Source organism: Urocitellus parryii, chromosome 3 (genome assembly GCF_045843805.1).
Source record: "Urocitellus parryii isolate mUroPar1 chromosome 3, mUroPar1.hap1, whole genome shotgun sequence".
Classification (NCBI taxonomy): Eukaryota; Metazoa; Chordata; class Mammalia; order Rodentia; family Sciuridae; genus Urocitellus; species Urocitellus parryii.
In genome coordinates, this window is record NC_135533.1 from 12,766,550 (window position 1) to 12,780,589 (window position 14,040).

At 35.7% G+C, this 14,040-nt stretch overlaps 1 protein-coding gene across 3 annotated transcripts; it reads right to left on the reverse strand.

Annotated features, from left to right (window-relative positions):
* Positions 1-1,201: 1,201 nt before the first annotated feature.
* Ssbp1 (single stranded DNA binding protein 1) lies at positions 1,202-14,026 on the reverse strand. 3 transcript variants are annotated; one of them, XM_077796680.1, is made up of 8 exons: positions 13,979-14,026; positions 13,267-13,331; positions 10,101-10,161; positions 8,675-8,815; positions 8,368-8,455; positions 6,754-6,842; positions 5,265-5,338; positions 1,202-1,267 (listed from the first exon to the last, which is right to left on the reverse strand). In XM_077796680.1, the coding sequence occupies exons 2-7, from the start codon at positions 13,288-13,290 to the stop codon at positions 5,295-5,297; spliced, it is 447 nt and encodes a 148-aa protein (XP_077652806.1). In that variant the 5' UTR covers positions 13,291-13,331; positions 13,979-14,026; the 3' UTR covers positions 1,202-1,267; positions 5,265-5,294. The 3 variants fall into 3 exon arrangements, with proteins under 3 accessions (XP_077652806.1, XP_026261159.1, XP_026261160.1); XM_026405374.2 differs by lacking the exon at positions 1,202-1,267 and having other exon boundaries at positions 5,175-5,338; XM_026405375.2 differs by lacking the exons at positions 1,202-1,267; positions 13,979-14,026 and adding an exon at positions 13,840-13,968 and having other exon boundaries at positions 5,175-5,338.
* Positions 14,027-14,040: the final 14 nt, after the last annotated feature.

A 14,040-nucleotide genomic window follows, 5' to 3' on the forward strand; every position in this document is an offset into this window, starting at 1 on the left:
AAACAAGCAACTAGAAATCTTTTCTACAACAGAAATCTGGAATCCTGAAAATATTTGAAACTTATCTCACAAAACCTGTTAACAATGTGTTTAACAGAAGTCAAAAACAAACCCTGTTCTCTTCCAAGTTCAATTAATGTAATCAACACCCTAACAAATATCTGCTACAAACTTTACAATTAAACTATGTTCAAAACTCAACTCAATATCTTTCCCCCTCTCAAATCTGCTACCACATCCCTGTTCCATAAACTCAGAAGTAAAGTATCACTATCCACACATGTGTGTACCCAAGAGGAACCTCAAAATCATCCTTTATTGATTTTTCTCTTACTAGATTCTATATGTAAGAGAAAAAGCTATAAGTTATTCTCCTTAGTATTTCTAACTCAGGATCTGGCACAGAACTAGAAAACAAACTAATAATTTGTTGAATCAACCCAAATCCCAGATGTCCCTCAAGCTGTCTCTCATCCCCACTCTACTCATCTCTCTAAGCTTACTGTAGGAACTTCCTAACCGCTCCAGGCTGTCCCCCTTCTAATGCATCCCTGTGTCTTTGTAAAGCATAATTCTGATGAGATGTCCCTATTTGCAAACCATCTATGGCTCCCCTTTGCCAAAGTTCTCTGCAATCTTCCAAGACCCTTTACAATCTAGCCTGAACCCACCTTTTTTCATCTTTCAATGCCTCAAAAACTTTTAAGTTTCTGGATCTCTGATCATGCTATTTCTTCTACAAAAGACTAGCCTATCTTCTCCTGTGCTTCTCCTCACACACTTAGCTGCAAAAGTTTCTGCTTATCCTCTTTCCCACCCTCATCATCCTAAATTCTGAGTTCCTTCATCACTGGAGTCTTGTTACATTCATCCCTACATCCAGGTCCTTTAGATGTGTATGCCCTAAAGCAAGTGTCCAACTGACTTTGGAGTTTAGAAAGATAACTAGATTAATTGTAAATAATCTTGGGAAATGAAACACAACCAAAAACATCATCAATGTAGAGTAAGTACTCAGTAATCCATGGAAGTTAATAACAAAAAAAATTACAATGAAGTTTACAAACTCTCATAAATATCACATGAGATTTGGTAAGATGGGCACAGTGACAAAAAGAATGATGTGCCTTATTTAAAATAACTATAATTGCCAGGTGCGGTGGTGCATACCTGAAATCCCAGAGACCCAGGAGGCTGCAGCAGGAGAATCACAAGTTCAAAGCCAGCCTGAACAACTCAGCAAGGCCCTACGCAACTTAGCAAGACCCTGTTTCAAAGTAAAAAGGATTGGAGATATGGCTCAGTGGCTACTCAAACCTAGGTTCAATCCACAGTACCAAAAAAATAAATAACTACAATAATTACAGTCAACACATACTGAGGACTTGTTGCAGGTCTTGTGTATTAAAGAAGTTACAGGTACTGCAGTATTTACTGTGCTCTTGACAGCAGGACTATAAGACAGGTACTATTATCCCTGTTTTACTTGCAAGAAAACAAAACAACAATCTAACCAGCTGGTGAATGGAAAAGCAGGGATTCAAATCTAAGCTGTGTGACTGTATAGCCTTAACTCTGAACTATTATTATTATTAGAAACCACATTTATTTTTCCTAACAGGTAGGACACAGAAAGTAAATAATGTCAACATGGGCACCTGTGTGGTAAAACAGAGCCTGAGCTCCAAAACACAGCAGAGAGCAAATAGACAAAGAATAAGAAAATAAAGAGATGCTTTATTATTGTGACTACATAATGCCAACAACCTAAAAAGCTATATGCTATTCTAGTATGTGGGACTGTGGGGCTGGCACAGAAGCAAATTATAGTAATGCCTGCCAAAATTCTCATTCTCTAAAGAGTAAACTTGAAAAATCCCTGAACAATATTCTTGACAATTAAAACTCTCAATTAGGAAACAATGAAAGAAACAAACTGAAGTTACTCTAATCAGGAAAGAAACACTGCTCAATACAAGGAAAGCAAAAGGAATATGCTAAGATGCCATGGTAGAGATATTAACTGTGACACAGGATCATCAGACCAAGACTCAGAAAGACTAAGGTTTAGGTATTTCTCCTTTACTTGAAACTCTTCTCCCAACCAAAAACTATTATTTATTCGACTCTTGGTATGATTCCAACATACCCTGCACAGGGCATTCTTCAGGTTAGCAGTAGAAGAATGTGGGTATTAAGGCCAGTGAAGCCTATCAGTGTAAACCAAAGCAGACAGTGCCAAAAGTCAAATGCAAACGTCATATACCTGAGCTGAAACTCCAGGTATGCCTAAGATACATGGCTTTGACAAATTACTTAACCTGCCTTTTACTTTCACCTATAAAATGGAGATAACAGAACTTTCTTCTTAGGATAATAGTTAAATGGGACAATGATAAAAAGTAGTGTCTAACACATACTAAGCACTTAAGAAATGTCAGCCATTAATATGATTATTGTTACCTCTTAAGAGATTTCCCTATAACTCATTCTCATTAACCCTGGGGATTACTGCTTATTTTCCTTTTTTAAAAAAATATTTTATTTTTAGTTGTAGATGGACACCATACCTTTATTTTATTTTTATGTGATGCTGAGGATCAAACCCAAGGCCTTGCAAGTGCTAGAAGAGCACTCTACCGCTGAGCCACAACTCCAGCCCCAACTGCTTATTTTCTACAATGATTTTCTTCCTACTACCTCCCCCAATATTCACAGTATATAATGCAAACCATAAAAGAAAATAAATAAAGTGATCCTGCCTTCATTTTCATGTCAATATTTCATTACAACTGAGCACAAACATGCAAAGTTGCTGCGCTGGGTTGAAGCAGATTGGGGCAAAAGGGTAATTTGAATAAAAAAACCCTGCCTTCAAGAATTATATGGTCTCTTTTGGAAACAAAAGCAAACACCCTTTAATTTTTCCTGAGCTGTAAAGGATAAACTGTAACCCATTTAGCAATACCCCAAAAGCCACAGAAAAAAAATGTGTTTGATGTTTCTGAAAATTAATCACATAATAATTTTTTGAAAAATGATGACTCAAAAGAATTGTACTGGCAGTAAATATGGATTTCATACATGCTGGTCTTTAAAATCATCCTTTTGGATTGCATACACACTATTAAAAGGTGGATAAAGTAAAGGAGCATAAGATGCTAAAATACAGATGACTGGGAAAGTATATGGAAGTTTTTCTTGTTCATTCCAGTATATGAAGCAGTACTGGTAAGTACAATAAGCCTGGTTTGGAAATAATGGCAAGATGTTTTCCCCAAAATGAAAATATTTTTATTACTATTATTATAAAAGTAATATATGCTTATGTTGTAATACATACACACACACACACAAGCATATATAATAAGAAAAACCACACTTATAACACCCTATCCAGAAGTAATAAAAACATTTCAATATTTCTCCTTCCACACTTTTTAAAGCTTATACTCAGTTATAACTTTTCAAATATGGGATAACATCACACATGTTGCTTGGTACTTTTACTCCCACTTTTTGACATATTATGCTAATCTTTCCATTTAACATGGAATCCCCAAATGAAAATCATAGGGCAATTTTCTGCAGGTTTGGGCCTTCACACCATGAAAAAGGGAATTAAAAAAACCTGAAGTTGGGCTAGAAGACCCCTATAGTCTGTAAGAGCTATAGGAAGTTTCTCAGCAGATGGGGAAGGCAGAGGTTATGATCCAGTCTGATTAGGGACAACTGGATCTAGCAGAATCAATATGCAGGGAGGGGACTCAACCTGACTGAAAGTTGATTCAGCCTCATGGTTTTTCAGGGACAGAAGGGTAAGAGGCAATTTCCAGCAGAAGAGTTTGGAGAAGATCTCCTCAGCCCACTGAGATGATCCTGAAGGATGCACTATTATGCCACTGAATCCTAGAATCAGAAATGCTCTGGGTTGGTATAGAATCAGAAATGCTCTGGGTTGGTAATTAGGCTCTTTTGTTCATTATGTGATTTTCCCAGAGCACAGATTTATCATTTTGTTTAAATAGACATGCTAATCTGCCTAACTTCTTACATTGAAAAAATATAAAATTGGCTTTGCTGAGAGAAGACAAAGCATTGCTCAAAGGATAATTTTTATCTACTTTCAATGCTGCTTAAGGAACATAGTAGCAAAAAGGAATGATGATTATATTACCAAGCAGATCAATGTATGAGCTTAGACATCAGAGTTAATACTGTGATTAGTGGTTCCAGCTGCAGAAAGAAAGACAGCTGATAGGAGGAAAAGTAACCTTCTACTGTCCTGGGCAAGGTTAGGATAAAGCTAAGGAAACTCCCTTAAAGCTAAGGAAAGGATAAGCAAGGCTAAGATAAAGCTAAGGAAACTTCTGAGGGAACTTCCCCCTCACAAGTTCAGGTCAGGAGGTTAGCTCAATGGTAAAGCACTTGCCAATAGCAGGTGCAAAGTGCTGGGTTCAATCCCAGAACCTAATAAAAAATAAATAAAAAAGGACCATCACCCCACCCCTTGAGAATTCTAGAAGAGATTTTGAAAAGAATACCAAAGTGGGGCTTGGAAACAGAGAATAATGAAACCAGAGCATCTAGAGATAAACTATTTCAATTCAAGTTATATTCAGGTCTCTACTGCTGGTAAACTATCTCTCATAAATGTTACAACTAAACTGCTCTAAAGCAAGAGATGTGAAGAAGATAGGTTATTTTTGAAAAGTTTTAGGTTAGACACTAACCACTGTTCAGCAAACACCTTCAAATTGAACTAAAGGTCAATATCCCACTGGGATCATTCATCTGTCAACATTTATTGAGTGGCTCTTCTGAGCTACATACTGGTTAAAGTAGAGGTACACAGAGAAGATTCAGCACTTGCTTTCAAATGTGTGAAGCAAATAGGCAAGAAAGTCAACATTTACAACTATGGGATAAATGCCTAACACACAGGAATACTCAATATATGCTGAGTGGCTGAACAGTATACTGTGATAGAAATGTGCCCCAAAGCAGAAGGCCTTCCAAAGGATATTAATCCTTTTGTTACAACACAGGTAAATGAACCTCAAAGTTCACTATTTTGAAACTACTCATAAAAGAATAAACAACCAGTACACACAAAAATTGACAGGAGCTACTGATGTTTATGCTACAAAAAAGGGAGAGGCAGTGACAGGAAAAATATTATCACTCATTTATACAAAAGAGCACTTTAATTCTTGTCCTTAGAAACTATAAAGACTATACATGATTCAGAAAGGGAACTGTACCAAACAATGGTCAAAGAAGAATCATCCATTTTATGCCTTTTCTCTTGTCTGGTCACTCAGAAATATAATGTTATCTGTAAAGAAGCCAAAAGACAAATATTAATTTCAGAACTCTTTTCCATTTCACTTAATAATTCCTCTCTAACATATACATACTTTAGTGCTATAATAAGTTTTCCAAATGTTAAATAACTTTTGCTGCATTCATGAAAGGTTAACTAAATAGGCATAAATAGAGCTAAAAACTGGGCTTCCAAGGCAGTTTGTTCAACAATTCGCCTTGTTAGAAAAGCTGAGGTATCTGTTTTTCTTGAAGATAGAAGATAAAATCATCCCAACAAAAACTTCCTGTAAAAAAACTGGTCACAAGTTTGAATGTCTGCTGTGTTCAACAGAGGCCATGACACCAGACAGCACATCCTCACAAAGAAAAGGACCAATGCACATCATTTCATATGCTACGTATGAAGAAAGGAAAAGGTTCCCATGTGGCCTTGTTAGTGTTGCAGATATGTTTTTAAGTAAGTTCAAAAACTCACAGAAAAATTTTGTTCTTAATTTTAAGACAGAATGATTTTATATATCCATTTTGGGGGAAAGCTTTACAATAATTACTATAGAAATAAGCATTTTCATCTGAAAACATCAGACATTACTCTGCAATGCTATTCCAGAGGGAGTTAGCTAAGGGCAAACAAGGGAAAATAGATAAGCATTATCTCCTGCATAACTCCAAAAATTTCAGATTCCTATAACTATAAAATTATCCACAAAGTAGACATTACACAATGACCTATATTTACAATATCTGTTCATGACTTCATAACTGCAGTCTTTCCAAAATAGAATACTTAGGTATAGAATGGTAAGTCAAGAAAGAGATTATAAGAACTGAAATCACTATACAAAGACAACAGTGCCATCCACTGGTGGCTATTTTTAAGTTCTGGTATGATTCCTAAGAAAAAAAAATATGGCCTATAAAAGAGGTCGACCAAATTAAACTGTTTTCTTAAATTCAAACAGAAATGAAGTTCTATTCATATTTACTATCAGTCATCAACATATAGTTAACTGATCATGCTAATGACAACTGATGACAAGAAAAAAAATCAAGAGATAATCTGAAATGCTTCTATTTTGCTTGGTTCATAACACCCAAGAGTTTGAACAATCTAAAGTTTACTCACAAATTTAGTTTATCATAAAAAATAAAAGAGGATAGGAAAATACCTATGCTGGTTTTCAAAGTCAATTTACTTTCCAAGAAACTTACTAGTAAGTAAATATAATTATTATTTATAACAAATTATAATATCAACATGTTGTTAAGACATGAACTCTGGAGCAAAGAGAAAGACAAAAGGAAATCTGTCATTAAACAAAGAATTAAGACATATAGGCAAGCTCTCTACCACTGAGCCACAACCCCAGCCCATAGTCAAGCTTTTAAAGAAGAAAAAAACAGTTATTATCACAAGGTTCTTACCAGCTATGATTGTTGTTGCTTGTCGCCTCACATTATTTTTATCCATGTATTCACCATAGTCTATTTTTCCTTCCACATAAATTCGAGACCTGTTATAAATAATTCACAGTTTTTATTCTGGAAACTCTAACATGCTTTACAAAGAGTCAGGTCAGGAGTGGTAATGAATACACACCAAGAATTAAATCTATAATTACACATAATTCTGTTTTTTCTATCACTTCTTAAAGTTCAAAATTAAGAGTACAGACTTGATATGTAAAAAACAATGTTTTCATCCTTCAGCTATTTTCTTTATAGGAGTTTTTGAAAAAAAAATTTTAATCTTAAGCCAAAATTAAAAGAAAAAAAGAGGTAGCCTTAAGATTATAAAGACATAAGACCAATTTAGGGGTATCTATGAATCTCTAGGACTGATTTCCAAAATGTGATTTTACTTAACCTCTGGTTTTAGACTTCCTAACAGAAATGCTGATTTTAACTTATCTATCAATTTTCTTCTATAGTGAAATCGATGACTTTACTTCTAAGGGGCTTAGATTATTAAAACTCAAAATTGAGGTTTTCAGTTTAGCATATCACTCAGAGTCAATTACCAAGACAATTTCTACACTATATATATAGAAGACTGAGCTAGATGACAATCATAACTGTGATTTTAAAGGGCAGAAAATTACTATGACAGCACCAGTTCTCGGAGTCCACCATCACAAGAAAAGTGAAGCAAAATATAGAAAGAAGACAAAACAAGTGAAATGACTGGATATCAAAGAAAACATACACACACGCAGATTCATGAATCAGTAGATAAAATTGTAAGTTGACATTTTCCTTGAAATACCCTCTTACGTGTTTGTATGTGTACACGTGCACACACAAGGAGGACAATGGAGATACATATGAAGAAAAGGTATGTTTTATTGACAAAATTTCTAATCATTGCTGAAATTATTTCTATTAAATGTTTTATTTCTACAAAACAAGTACATTTCTAAACAACATAACTATTAATGTAACTGCTGTTAAACACATCCATTTGTCCTGAGAATTTGGAAAAGACATTTTTATGATAATTAATCTACGCATTACAAAGGGAACTACTAAATCTATAGAAAATTACCAAATATAAAATAAATACTGAGAATAACAACTCAGTGTCAGGCTCAGACATTCCAGATCCTCTGCTAGGAATGTCATGTGAATGCGAAGAGGAAAAGACACTACCTACCTCCAGGATCCCTGATCACAGAGGCACAGGACCTGTTGCAGTTGTTCAAAAAGCACATGTTGCAGTGGCAGTTAAGGCACTGGCCTTATTTCCTGCCCCAATCTACTGCTATTTAGGGCATACATAAGGTATGTATGTATTTTTACATACATACCTTATGTATGCCCTAAAATATAAGTTCTTAGAAGACTAAGATTTTACATGCTTTTGAATGAGTCACACACATAGCTACATTCCACGCATATAGTATTAAGAAATGTACAGTACTTCTTAATATAAGAGCTCAAGAACAAAGGAGTTGTTACATGTTCCTTGCCATGACAACACTTGTTATTATTGGTTCTTTAAATCATTTAATCCAAAAGACCCTTCCTTTTGTAACTTACCCCTTTTTCACATACTGATATGCCACATCTCTAAGGCCTGGCCGAAATACTGATATTCTATGCCATGTTGTCTTTTGACTGATGTCACCTAAATCACAAGAAAAGGAAATATTTACAACGCTAGCAGACAAAACAAATGCCAGTGGAAACATGCCAGGAAAATAAAACTCACAACTTTTTAAAAGAACAACAGAATGAGAAAAGATAAACCTTGTCTGAAAGTAGCTTATCTCTATTTAAGATAACTGGCAATAAATAATTTCTATTTATTGATGATAAAATTTAAACCCCAGGATTTTATACTTACCCATTTGGTATTCTTCGCTCTCCCCTGATCGCCACATCTCATTTGTTGCTAGAGAAAATATTGTTACTGGATTTTTCCCTTCTGCCTGTCTCAGGACCGGGTCCTGACCTACTCGCCCAAGTAACTGCACACGATTCAGAGCTGAAAAAGGAAATAAAATAAGACTGAAAAAACTGCTGTACCCACCTCAAAATCTGTACCTTGAAGTGCTAAGTCCCAATGTGATATATTTGGAGGGGGACTATGGGTCCATGATTTGGTTTAGATAAGGTGATGAGGGGAGCCTCCATGATGGGATTTATGCCTTTATAAAAGGAAAAGACCAGACTCGCTCACTCTACCATGTGAAAACAGTAAGGAAGCTAACACATCTGCAAGCCAGGAATAAGGCCCTCATCAAGGGGCAGGTAAGACCCCAACCATACTGGCACCCTGATCTTGGACTTCTGGTCTCCAGAACTGTGAAAAATAAATGCCTATTGTTTAATCCACCCACTCTGTGGTAATTCATTATGTCAGCTGAAGTTGACATTTAAAGAAATCTAAACACCTCAGATTGAGAGAATTATCTAGAAAAGGAACAGTTAAAAATATCATTTCAACTTTAATCTCTGAATTAAGTAAAACCCAAATACTAGCAGTCAACATACTAAGTTAAAGGGACCAATAAAGGAAGATTGGCAGCGGGGGAAAGAGATTGCAAGAAAGAAGAAAACAGAAAGAAGCCCCACAAAAAAAAAAAAAAAAAAATCAAATTCTTTATCTTATGTATAGTATCTTTTTTAAAAGAACTTTCTGTGGAACTAAAACAAATCTGAGATTTAAAAACCTTTATTAAAAAAAGGAATATTTCTGTGAAATAGTATCTTTCACAATTTAAAATAACCTTAGAAGACACAGACAACCAAATATGAGAAATTGTCCAGCAGGACAGTGATAACAAGAGTGAGTAGTATCTGGCTGATAAGAAGGGCCCTGCTGGGTGCGATGGTGTATGCATGTAATCCCAGCAGCTTGGCAGGTTGAGACAGGAAGATTGAGGGTTCAAAGCCAGCCTCAACAAAAGTGAGGAGCTAAGCAACTCAGTGAGACCTTGTCTCTAAATAAAATACAAAGTAGGGCTGGGAATGTGGATCAGTGGTCAAGCGGCCCTGAGTTCAATCCCCAGTTTAAAAAAACAAAAACAAAGGCCCAATTTATTTAAAAAAAAAAAAAAAAAAAAAAGAAAGAAAAAAGAAAAAAAAAAGAAAGAAAGAAAGAAAAGAAGGTGCCCCACAGCCTGATGGGGCAAGCAACCTAAGAAGCAAATACGGCCAAAGCTATAACGGTTAACACAGTTTAACCCAGCACATTTCTTCTATAGCACTTTGAGAATACTAGAACAGTACCATAAGTAACACTGCAAACTTAGAAAATGACTACTTACATCTTTCAAGAACAAAACTGCTTGCTACTTCAGACTCATGTCTTACAAACTGATGAAGTACCTGATGAACAAACAAGCAACATGGCTTTACTTTTTTAGAAAAGGCAAACGCAAACAGAAGACCTGCTCACATTTGTTCATTACTTAGACAATAGTTTCGAAGAATTCCAGAAGAGAAAAGCTTTTCCATGTTCTTTCAACATACAAAGCCAGAAAGACCAAGCAAACACTTCTGGAGCAGCCTACCACAGAAGCCACAGGTATGAAGAAGGTAGTGGAGAACATGTCCAAGAGTTAATTTATAGTCCTCTGTTTCTTTTGTGGTAATCTTTGTGATTATGGCACTTCTGTGTTTGCACATGAAACATAAAATCAAAATTGTATGTCTTCCTCAAAGGAAAGCATCACAGTAACTGTAAATCTAATCTGTACCCAAGAGTTGCTTCAAGTTAAAAAAAAATCCAGCTTTTATTAGCTGGAGACATAGAAAAAAGCAAAAATTACTTTTTTACACTCAAAAATACAGATTGACTTTTTAAGAATAAATAAATAAATAAATATATGGTATATTATTTATATTTTGAATACACAATTTTGAAATTAAGAAACTTAGATTTATCTAATATGGGTACAGACTCAGTACATCATTAGACCAAAGGAGAGGAGAAAAAGGAATAGTACTTTATAATTAATGTATTTATAAATACTCATTAATAAAATAAAAAGTAATTATCAAACTACTGCTAGGGTATATGTAATACATACAATGTCATTACTTAAGTCTCACTCTTAGCCACAAGAACTACTGCTAGGGTATATGTAATACATACAATGTCATTACTTAAGTCTCACTCTTAGCCTCAAGAACAGAGAATGAAAAATAGGTTAAACTCCAAAAAAAATAAATAAATAAAACAATACATTCCAAAGCCAGGCACAGTGGCACATACCTATAATACTTAGCAGCTTGGTAGGACTGCAAGTTCAAAGCTAGCCTCAGCAACTTAGCAAAAGCCCTAAGCAACTCAATGAGACCCTGTCTCTAAATAAAATACAAAAAAAGGGACTGAAATATGGCTCAGTGGTTGAGTGTCCCTGAGTTCAATCCCCAGAACCAAAAAAAAAAAAAAAAAAAAATCCATATATTCATTACATGAATATTTTTTGGATATACAAAAGGATAGGTTCCAAAGTCAGGTTCCCTATAGGAGATAACTCAAATATGATTAGCCTAATGTGTCTCACTTAAAAATTAGCAAAAATGATGATGAACATCTGCTTCACAAGACTATTGGGGAAAAACCACACAGCTTCTATAGTGGACTTGACCAGTTGTAAAGCTGTATAAATATCTGATGGAAAACTTCATGTTTTCAGTGTTATCAAGGAAAATGACATAAGATAAGCAAACATGGTTAAGTACAAAGATATAGCTATCCAAGTCACAGAGTCATCAGAAAAGGATAGCCACTGCCACATATTAATCACAGATATTATTACTGAATACCAACAAAGAGCTTTACCTTATCAAGTAACTCTAAAACTAAATATATAAATTATGTAAAATTATCCCCACTTTAGACCCAAGTAAACTGAAGCTCAGAGAGTGAAGAACTTGCCCCAGATCTTATATGAAATAAGTGGTTAAGTAATGACTAGAATCCAGAGTTGTCTAATAACAAGATTGCTGATTTTCCCACTGTCCTCTGCTGCCTCAAAGATACTTTGTTCAAGGTATAGTCCTACCTTTACTCCTACCTTCATAAGGTAGGAATATACATCACTGGATGCAGAATTCAGAGAGCTAGACATTCTATCAGAGAAACATTTTTCAAGCAGCAGTATTGTTAATATAAAAAGCAGAAGAACACCACCAAATGAATACCCACTCCTGGGTGCTGTGAGCTATATAAGCCTATCATAAATTTCAGGATAGAAGGTGGATAAGAAAACAAACACAGTAAGTTACAACATACTAGAGATTCAAACTGCTAACTGGTAACTGAGTCATAAGCATAGCAATATACTAATTTAAGTGGTCAGAGAAGCCAAAACTCATAAATCTTAAAAAATAACAATGTCTTACATTAGGCACACATGAAAATTAAGAACTAAAGAAGTAGAAATAGGGAAATTATTTAACTTATATGACTTTTAAAATTAAATTTTAACTTCTGAATATTTGATCTTAAAGATATCTTAGTACTACAGTACTAAGTACTATCAAGACAGCAAGATAGTAGTAACTTCTTTTGGTTTTGTATTAGGAATTGAAACAAGGGGCACTTTACACCCCCAGCACTTTTTTTCTTTTTTTAAGACAGGGTCCTAATAAATTGCCAAGGTTGGCCTTGAACCTGGAATCCTCCTGCCTCAGCCTTCCAAGTAACTGGGATTGTAGGACTCAGTCACTGTACCCAACTAGCAATAACTTTTCCATGTTTTACATAATCTTAAAAGGTTAGAAGTACCTATAAGTTAAAGTGGGGATCTAAGACTATAAAATCAAATTGACAATTGGTCAAAGATGTCAACAGATTTCACAGAGGAACTAATTCTTCACTAGACTTACTGGGAGGATGAGGAGTCATAGAGGTATTATTAAGGAGAATCCACAGGACTTGGTGCCCAAATGTGGTAAGGAAAAGTGGTAATCTAGATAATATGAATCAAAGATGGCCAGGATGAGGGGATGGATAAGGAGCCAAATTGCTCAGAATGAAACTGAAGGTAGGCAATGTGAATCTGTGGTGATGCTCAGAGTTGAGCTGTCCTCACTGTAGAAGATGAGAAGAGGGAAGCATTTAGTAAAAGGAGATAGATGGTGAGAAAAGGAACTATATGTCTCATAGAAAAAAATGCTAAAACAATGATTGTTATAGTCCTTGTATCATTTAAAACCTTAAATACTCTCTGATCTATATTCAAGTTACACATTTTAAAAATTAATGATTCTTATTACATAGGTGAATAAATTTGAAAATTTTTGTTTTAGTAAACATTATTTACACGACAAAATTCATTTCTGAACTTCCCTGTCCAGTGAGTACACACAGGTGATGGGTAGACTTAAAGGTCTTTTGCCCCTGCAGTCAAAAGCCTACAGAAACCAGATCATTATGGCTGATCAAAGTACAGTTTAGCACTAATACAGAAAAGTGACTACCTGTAATACAGGTCTTCGAAACATGGCTTCTATTTTCTTTTCTTACAATCTAAACTTAGCTTTTCCTGAAGAAAAAAAAAAAAGATAAATTAAATACTGCATCTTATAGCAAGAGAAACATATTGACTATCCTAAATTCCTAACTGCACTCATAATTTTCATGCACTTCTAACTTGCGCCCACATCAACATCCCTGCACATTTGAGGATCCCCTTCCCCCTCCAGAAACCTCTTTTCGAGCCCACTTAATTTCCTCTTCCTCCAACCCGTATTTTTAAACTCTGGTTCTAAATTATTCCCACTTCCAATCCAGTCTTCTCAAACTGTACTGAAACACAAGCTCTCGAAGCAAAGATTGCCTGATTAACTCACTCCCATATCCTAGACTCCTAAGAGTGCCTAACACACAGCAAGAGCTCAATAAATATTAGTGTCTTTAAAGGACTACAATCTGAAACCCGGTGCTGCTGCAAAAACCACTTCTTTCATTCCGGCTGGCAAAGGCCAAAGTGCCCCGAGACCCGCGAGCGCCCGGGAGGGACGGACGCCCTTTCCCAAACGTGACACTCCCACCTAACAACTTGGGAGAAACCGCAGAGTCCACGCCTCGAGTGAGAAGGGAAAGACAGCGACACTGCACCACCTCCAGAAACTCGCAGGCACTCAAGAACACTAACAAACGGCTCGCGCCCTTCCTCACACCCTCCCTCACCTGACTCGCTAGACCGGGCAATCCCCCCCCCCCCCAAGGGTCACTTCCGGTGCACGGAAGAC

What these genes read in the sequence shown, in the direction of transcription:
- Ssbp1 (XM_077796680.1), bottom strand. Translation starts at nt 13,290, where the DNA reads ATGTTTCGAAGACCTGTATTACAG. An exon ending in CAGTTTTGTTCTTGAAAGAT is followed by an intron (nt 8,816 to 10,100) that starts GTAAGTAGTCAT and finishes TTCCTTTTTCAG; the next exon opens with CTCTGAATCGTGTGCAGTTA. An exon ending in AGCAACAACAATCATAGCTG is followed by an intron (nt 5,339 to 6,753) that starts GTAAGAACCTTG and finishes GCTTCTTTACAG; the next exon opens with ATAACATTATATTTCTGAGT.